Source organism: Octopus bimaculoides, chromosome 4 (genome assembly GCF_001194135.2).
Source record: "Octopus bimaculoides isolate UCB-OBI-ISO-001 chromosome 4, ASM119413v2, whole genome shotgun sequence".
Classification (NCBI taxonomy): domain Eukaryota; kingdom Metazoa; phylum Mollusca; class Cephalopoda; order Octopoda; family Octopodidae; genus Octopus; species Octopus bimaculoides.
This window is the reverse complement of record NC_068984.1, coordinates 25724441-25733976: the sequence shown is the minus strand read 5'-3', so window position 1 is coordinate 25733976 and position 9536 is coordinate 25724441. Positions and strand designations below refer to the sequence as shown.

General features: G+C 35.0%; 1 protein-coding gene across 1 annotated transcript in view; it reads left to right on the top strand.

The window, feature by feature from the left end:
• Window positions 1-9536, top strand: part of LOC106881117 (dolichyl-diphosphooligosaccharide--protein glycosyltransferase subunit STT3B) — a 50763-nt gene that overhangs the window by 30405 nt on the left and 10822 nt on the right. Inside the window, exons 7-10 of the mRNA XM_052967624.1 lie at window positions 323-422; window positions 2094-2192; window positions 3382-3528; window positions 9152-9372. Of these exons, the coding sequence (XP_052823584.1) occupies window positions 323-422; window positions 2094-2192; window positions 3382-3528; window positions 9152-9372 (567 nt within the window). The remainder of the gene's footprint in view (window positions 1-322; window positions 423-2093; window positions 2193-3381; window positions 3529-9151; window positions 9373-9536) is intronic.

Sequence of the window (9536 nt, the reverse complement as noted above, 5' to 3'; positions counted from 1 at the left end):
TTAAGAATTTTGGGACATTCTTTTTGTTTTTCTTTTTTTTTTTTAATTGAAAGAATTTGATGTCAGTATTGTTAATTGTTTCAGAAAGTTCTTTTAAAAGAGAAATCATAGAAAATAATGGTATTCCTGTTCATAATTTAAATACCTTGCCAAACATTAAAGCAATTTTAAATCGAAGTCTTTCAATACATGTAAAAGTAAGTTTCTTTTCACGATTTGAAGCTGTTTACTGAAATGTTTAATTGTATAATGTTTCTTTAGATTAAAACAAATTACTTTAATTTCCTTTTTTCATTTTTATCTAAAATATTTTCTTTTGCAGGTATCAGCTTGGGGTGGGTATGTTTTCATCATCAACTTAATCCCACTTCATGTCTTTGTGTTATTGCTGATGAAACGATATTCTAGGCGAATTTATATTGGTAAGTAGAAAATATTTCATTTACTATCAATGATAGTTCAATATATTCAAGCATTATGATTTATATTGAGATCAAATCAATAAATGTTGAGGCTTTTAACCTGTAGGGTATAGAGGGTTTGATTTACTCTACCAAAACTTCAGATAATTTTTTCTAGTTCAGGCCATATGAAGTTAAATTATTATGATGCTGCTGATGCCATGTAAAAATTCCTGGTTTTGGTGCCACACAAAAAGTACTAGTGCTGGTGCCACATAAAAAGTACTAGTGCTGGTGCCACATAAAAAGCACCCTGTATACTCTGTAAAGTGGTTGGCATTAAGAAGGGCATCCAGCCATAAAAACCAAGCCAGAACAGACTATGAAACCTGTGCCTCCTGGCCTTGCCAGCTCCAGTTAAACTGTCCAACCCATACCAGCATGGAAAACATTAAATGGTGATGATATAATAGCCTTGTGAATGGATTATGTAGAGAGAAACTGAAAGAGGCCAATCATGTGTGTGTTGATGGTATGTTCGTTTACATTTGCATTTCTCCAAAATCACTTGAGTCACAAGTGGTGATTTTGTCATTTATCTGTCAACAAATCATCCACTTCAAAGGCATATGAAATAAGAGATCCCTTACTTCAAAAAACAGCTAAGGGTCAGTGACAGGAAGAGCATCTAGCTGTAAAACGTTGCCTCAATAATATATTTGTCTAAACCATGCTAAGATAGAAAATAGATATAAAAATAAACCAATGAACAAATGATACTCTTATGACAAGTATTTATTTTCATCATAAATGATCAACCAATATTACATTATGAAACAACTGTCATTGGTCCTCTATTCTACTTTTGTCTCCAGTTACTTCTAATATTCACAGTTTAACTTTAATTTTTTCTGTAAATCCATCTTAACATTGCATATCCAAGTCTCAAACGTCAATGTCAACTATGCTATACTAGGTTTAGAGAGTGTGAATGCTACAATTACCATTGAGGAGTTGTTTATTCAACAAGCAAGTTTGGTTAAATTCTAAACAAATATCTACTAAAAATAAATATATATAGGTGCAGGAGTGGCTGTGTGGTAAATAGCTTGCTTACCAACCACATGGTTCCAGGTTCAGTCCCACTGTGTGGCACCTTGGGCAAGTGTCTTCTACTATAGCCTTGGGCCGACCAAAGCCTTGTGAGTGAACGGAAACTGAAAGAAGCCCGTCATATATATGTATATATATATATATATATATATATATATATATATATATATATGTGTGTGTGTGTGTCTGTGTTTGTCCCCCCAACATCACTTGACAACCGATGCTGGTGTGTTTACGTCCCCGTAACTTAGCGGTTCGGCAAAAGAGACCGATAGAATAAGTACTAGGCTTCCAAAGAATAAGTCCTGGGGTCGATCTGCTCGACTAAAGGCGGTGCTCCAGCATGGCCGCAGTCAAATGACTGAAACAAGTAAAAGCGTATTATTGTATTTATAAAATAATATTCCGTAAAATACAAAATGTTGACACAAGACAACATGCTATGTTACTAGTCTGTTTTGGTTTTTATTCCTTTTAGATTTTTTTTTTAAATATCCAGTAATTGTTTTAAAATATTTATAATTCTCTTTTAAATATTACTGTAAAAGTATTTTAGATGTGTTTTCTCACTACTTCTAGCATACACGACATTCTACATCGTTGGATTGTTATTGTCAATGCAAATTCCATTTGTTGGATTTCAACCTATTCGTACCAGTGAACACATGGCTGCAGCAGGTATGAATTTGAATTTGTCTTATTTTAATCATCTAATAACAAACAGGATCATTTCCCTTCTCTTACCATACCTATTTTCTATACTTTCTATTTCTTTCTCAGTTATTCTTTATTATGTTTATTTTAACTATATTTCTATAAATAGCATAGAATCAAAAGCAAACTCCTAACAAGCTGCAACCTGTTTTTAAATCTTCCTAGTTAAAAGGATCAATGCCGTGGCTTCTATTTTCAAGCATACAAGTCAAGGTTTGTTGGTACAGATGGGTGGGTGTGTGTTTAAAATAACAGTCCACCTCTGTTCTCATGCAAACAGAATGAGAAAATTGTAGAACCAGAAATTGAGAAAAGTCATATATGTTCCTAATTTAATTAAATTCATTATATTTTGATGTTTCTTACATGACGAATTATTAAACAAGTAAAGATGCTACCTAATAATTTCAATAATTATAAGTAAATCATTAATCTTAATATGTTTTGTTTGTTTTTATTTACACAACAGATGTATAAATAAAAAATTTTAAATGGTTGAATGAAAACAAACATTCATGAGCTTGGTTTAACAGTCTTCTCATTGATTCTTTATTTAAATTATTATTTTTGATAAGAAAAATGTATGACGGCTGCTATGTAATAGTGGCAAGATCTTAATATGCTGCATTCACAGATTTGTTGTGAATTCTGATTGAAGTTGTCATCATTTATTCTGTTAATTATGCAATGTATTTAGACATATTTATGAAACTAATTGAGCCACACAGTATTGAGTTCTCATGCTAAACAAAGAGAACAATAGTCTAAAAGTTCATAAAAATAAATCAAATGCTCTTTTGTAAAGCTCTACATACAACAAGAATCAGAATCATTTGAAAAAGTTCAGATTTTTGTCCTTTATTAAACTTTACTGATATTATGTAAAATTTTCCATGTTGGTTGCAATTAGATATTGACAATATCTACCCCAGTACTTACAACCTTTACAAAGAATTTTAATTTTACTACTCCTTAGTATTTATCATCCAACTAATTGCTTTCAGTGGCAGTGAGTTTAGCCTATTTAGTAACAAGTCAGTCTAGCTGCTCTATAATCTCTAGTTAGACTCCATTTGGTTTCACTGATTTGAATCTCTTCTGTAAGAAAATAAATGATTTTGTACCCACTCAAAAGAAATGTTTTTTATTTCAGGTGTATTTGCACTACTGAATGCTTATGCTGCTCTGAGGTACATCCAGTCTGTGCTCTCCAAATCAGAATTCCGCTACTTTTTCATCATTTCAATTGTAGCTGCAGCTGGTTTGGTCTTTATCACTGTTGTTGGGTTGACTTGGGCTGGTAAGTTGCCATTATTTTCAAACTAGTTTGCTTAAATTTTAGAAGCCAAGAGTTACCATATGAAAATTTTATTGTGTTTCCAAATCTTGCTAAAAATGAAAGGCCTCATTTGATTATTGCAGTCAAAGGTTGATAATGTAGGTTTCTCTCTTTCCATTCTAAAACTATTTTTAACACATTGTTTTATCATTGGGCAAAACGTATTTGTAACTTGAGAGATTTTGGCAAGCAGAGTATTCAGTTAAGGACAAAGCAGTAGATATGTGATTATTTATTAATGGTATTCGGTTTCAATCATTGGACTATTTATATCAACCCTAGTTCTTAGTTTTCTTCTCTGAAACTTCCACTTTGTTTTACACTTTACTTGTCGTGTGGCTGATTTTACATTGAACTACTTCCTGGTGTCACATATCTGGCATCCCTGCCAGTGGCACATTAAAGATACCTTTCGAGCGTTGGGCCTCACGGAGGCAAAGTGGCATGTGAAAAGCACCTTTTGAGTGTTGGGCCTCACAAAGGCAATGGCAAATGACTGAGAACTTTGGTATTATGCTGTGCTTGAGAAGAAGACCCATCAGGCCAAGTAAAATCGCAGTTGTGGCAGATATTGGTGTCACACAAACGGCATGTAAAAATACCCATTACACTCTTGGAGTGATTGGCATTAGGAAGGGCATCCAGCCATAGAAACCATGCCAAATCAGACTGGTATCTGGTGCAGTCTTCCAGTTTGCCAGCCCCGGTCAAACCGTCCAACCCATGCAAGTATGGACAATGGATGATGATGATGATTGATAGTGAGCACAAACAAAGGGGTTTCCTAAACTTTTCACCAATTATATTTTGGCACTTTATCATTAACTTCTCTACCTTCAAATTGCATGTATATGTATATATGTGTGTAACTGTGTTGTGAAAAGTTCCCTTCATAACCCCTAGGTTATGTTACATGCATGTGATTAAGACTCACGGAAGAGTTCTCCCATTTTCAAAGAAAATCATTATAAAGAGCCCAGACACTGATGTTTTCATTATTGGCATAGCAAAGGCTCATCAAATTCAGGCCCAGCTACTCTTTCACACTGGTAGAGGCAACAACAAGCATACACTTAATCTAACAGCTATACAAAATCATCTCAGAGACCAGATGCCCTCATCAGCCTTCATTGTTTTACAAGCTGTGACTCAACAAGTTGTTTCTGTGGCCGGTCTAAGAAGAAAGCCTTGAAGCTCATGACTGAATCTGTTGATTTTCAAGCAGCCATTCAACAATTTGGTGCAACATTCTCTGTAGAAGATGGTCTGGTATACTCAGTGGAGAACTTTGTTTGTAGACTGTATGATCAAGATTGTTTGAGTGTCAATGCAGCACGGTGTAACAAGTTCTTGATGGGCACTAAAGCGGAGATGAACATGCCTCCCACACATGATGCCATGGTGAAACACTACCAAGCGGGTGTACCTACCAGATGTCTTGAACAGTTTCCCAGTATCCCCAGCCTACACAACCTTGGATGGAAAGTAACAGATACCACTATAGAGGTAGTGTGGGGGTGGTCTTCCACCTGCACCAAGTGCTCTGCTTGAGCTTGCTTATTGCATTTGCAAGAAGAATAGCTGTGAGGAACCCAAAGGTGAAGGAAAGGGTCAGTGCTCATGTCAACAGCACAAAGTAACCTGCACAGATCTGTGTAGATGCAGTACTTGCCAAAATTTAGCTCAAGCAGGAGATGATGTGGAAGGTGAGGAAGAAGAATAGAGGTGTTAGAGCTCACCTCAAATGAGAATGTTGACTTGGATTATCTATAAATTTAAATTTTACTTGTTTTCATATTCATGCATCAAATTCAACTGTAATTCATTACAAGCATAGTTTGTCACTTCTCCAGTGAGTTACAGAAGTGGTAGTGAATTCCCATATTTAAACCCACAATATTATTTTACAGACGTTTACCTCTGTGGTAAAGTTTTCATCCTGCATTAAGTGAAAATGTATATGATGTTAGACACAGTTAGCTTTGAAATGATAGCCATATAGGTATGAAGTGCATTTATCATGCTGTACATGGACAATGCAACCTGGTCATATAACAAACTGCTTTGGGACCTTTGAATTTTTTGATTCGATTTATGCAATCATTAATAAGCTACCAATATAAAGTGTTATTAATGAAGACAAGTTGAAAATGGATATCAATAACTGTTTTATGTCCTGTAAGCACCCACTACACTCTCGGAGTGGTTGGCGTTAGGAAGGGCATCCAGCTGTAGAAACTCTGCCAAATTAGATTGGAGCCTGGTGTAGCCATCCGGTTGCACCAGTCCTCAGTCAAATCGTCCAACCCATGCTAGCATGGAAAGCGGACATTAAACGATGATGATGATGATGATGTCAAATGTCCAAGTTACTTATAATAAAGCAGATTGGTATCATGATTGCATGTGTGGATACTCTTATCATTTCTCAAAATTTTCTATTTGGAATGAAGAGATGTGGAGAGAGAGATGTATGTCTGTGTGTGCATGTCCACATATATGTGTGTGTATATGCATGCAAGAAATCAAGAGAGAGTGTGTATGAGAGAAGAGACTAATGCAGAAGAATAAAGTGTAACATAGAGATGAGGGAGACAAGAGAAAAATGATGAGTTTCTTTGGTCTTGTTAAAATTACAAGTATTATTGTTATTATTATCATCATCATTACTTTTAAATATTACTACATGTATTTCTTAACATTCGACATGCTTTAGAGGTCAGACGAAATTTACCCTTCATAACCCCTCCCCCATTCCCATTTGATCTAAATGGTTTGCAAACATGTCTCAGTAACTGAAAATATTTCAAGTAAAAAACCAAGAAAAAGACCCTCTAATAGTATGTAAATTTAAGTTCACAATCTTATTTATTTAGATTTGTTTCAACATTCTATACATCACAATCTTTCTTTCACAACAAAAAAGCACTCTAATACACATGCCATTGGCCTAGTTTCTAGTTTTGGTCTCAAGAGGGCGACAAAAACTCGTTAATATGCACTTTTCACGCTTGACAAGTTTGTGTGGTTGTTATTCATATCTTTCTCTATTGTTGTGCAAAATTTCATCTAGTTGCCACGTGGTGGTCACAAAAACAAAAAACTAGAGCAATTTTAGATGTCTGCATCCCAGCCTACCCAGGTTTCAGGTTCTATCCCATTGCAAGGTACCTTGGGTGAGTGCCTTTTATAGCTTGGACCAACCATTGCTATGTAAGAGAAATTTGGTAGATGGAAACTGCTTGAAACCTATTGTCTAAATATATGTGTGTGTGTGTGTGTGTGTTTCCACATATCTTCACATTGTTACCATTATAAATAAAAATTGTGACAATGTTTACACTTCATCCAAACAGTATGCTTCATTGCTTGATGATTTTGTCTTGTGTGAAGACTCTGTAATAAAAGTTACTTTACAAGTATGTGTTGGTGACACAAAAGCTATCCACCTGTGCAGTGCCTCTTCAATAACTTTTGGCCAATTCACGGCAGCATAGAAAAAGTGGATATAAAAATGATGATGATGATTGTGTGTGTGTGTGTGTGTGTGTGTGTAGATATATATTTCCCTGTACATGTATGTCTATATGTGTTTAATATGGATGTTCATAGTCATACGTGTGAATGCACATGACTCAGTGGTTAGAGTATCAGGTTCACAATCATGAGGTAGTGAGTTCGATTCACAGACCATGCTGTGTTCTTGAGCAAGACACTTTATTTCATGCTGCTCCAGTTCACTCAGCTGTAGAAATGAGTTGCGGCATCACTGGCGCCAAGCTGTATCGGCCTTTGCCTTTCTCTTGGACATCAGTGGAATGGAGAGGGGAGGCTACAGTGCATGGGTGACTGCTGGTCTTCCTTAAACAATCTTGCCCAGACTTGTACCTTAGAAGGGAACTTTCTAGGTGCAATCACATGGTCGTTCATGACCCAAGGGGGTTTTACCCTTTTAGCCATAGGCATGCAAAAACATATGTATTATTACTGCTAACACCTGTCTATATCTAATGACATAATGAATTTAACCCCCGCCTTCATCACTTAACATATGCCAGGCAACAAGCACTAACATCCATGATGTGTATACTTATTTGTAGTAATTCTTTGGTGAGTGACAGAATTAATCAATTGGTGGAAACATCTGGCTAAACCAAAACAGTGACAATGTTTACACTTCATGTAAACAATATGTTCCATTGCTCAGTGGCTTTGTCTTGTGTGAAGACTATGTAATAAAGGTTATCTAATTTGTTTCACAAGTAAGTGTTGGTGACACAAAGGCTATCCAGCTGTGCAGTACTGCTTCAATAACTCTTGGCCAATTCATGACAGCTTAGAAACAGTGAATATAAAAATGATGATGATTATAGTGTGTGTGTAGCTGTATGCCTCTCTGTGCACATATGTCTTTAATATATGTTCATAAACATATATCATCATCATCCATTTTAACACCTGTGTTTTCCATACTGGCATGGACTAGATAGTTTGACTGGAGCTAGTAAGTCAGATAGCTGCACCAGGCTCCAGTCATCTGTCTTGGCTTGCTTTCTGCAGCTGAATGCCCTTCCCTAACATCAATCACTTCACAGAGTGTACTGGGTGTTTTTTTTTACATGTTACCAGTTAATTCTTTGCTCTACTGTGGTTTTAACGATGTAGATCAATACATCTCTTTCAATCACCAGCATCTTAGAGAGTATTAACATCCAATAGTAGATTAACTAGTGTTTCACTACATCTAATTCTATTTGATTCTACTTTTTCAAATCTTTTTTCTATTCTCTGCATTGCTTCTACTCACCACCGAAGCTATTCTTCATAGCCATCACATCAAATATGATGAGTTTCTTTGGTGCTGCCGACAAATTTTTCTTCTTTTAAAAAGAAAAAAAAAGGATTTTTATCCTTTATATCTATACTGTATCTAAGCGTTGAATAAAATTCATCTTTCTACTTGTTCTACCATACATTTCAGTGCTTCGAAAGCAAACTTGTTTGTTTACATACGGCGTAATATTACAAGGATTATTATTATTATCATCATCATCATTATTATTTTTAAAGATTACTACATGTATTTCTTAACATTTGACATGCTTCAGAAGTCAGACAAAATTTTCCCTTCATAACCATCACATCAAATATGTATTTTCCTCAAGCATTGATCTTCAACTTTCCAATGTTCAAATTTTGTTAAACTTATTTGTTCATGCTGTCCCATAAAATGCCTTCGCAAAATGTATAACTTATTCACTTCACTTACAATTCAAACAGCTTTCATGTTTTTTTCCTTATTCCAATGTTCATCTCAAACAAAGTTTTACATATTCCTTCCAAATGGAAATTTTCAAATGAACATTTTCAAACTGATACCACTAGACTTTCCTATTTCTACCTCATAATTGCTCAATAGCTGTGATCTTTTAATATATGACAGCAGTATTTTTGAGATCAACTATTATTTTCAAAGACCAGCTCAAACAGTAATGCTATGATACCCTGCAAAATATAAATTATTCAAAATTATTATTATTTAAAAAAATAATACCTTTATTTTCATTTGTCTTTTTTTTTTCAGGTTTTATTGCACCATGGAGTGGAAGGTTCTATTCTCTTTGGGATACTGGTTATGCTAAAATCCACATCCCTATTATAGCTTCAGTATCAGAACATCAACCTACAACTTGGGTTTCTTTTTTCTTTGATCTTCACATTTTGGTCTGTGCTTTCCCTGCTGGAGTTTGGTTCTGCATACGTGATGTCAATGATGAAAGAGTTTTTGGTAAGTTTCCATGTGATGTGTGACAAACCAGTTTTAAATTCAGTTTAGTGAGCACTTGCAGATTAATACCATTGATGGTAAACTATTTTAAAACTGGTTTCAATAGTGCATGCCTCAAAATAGAACTGCTTCCCATATATATATATATATATATATATATATATATATATATATATATATA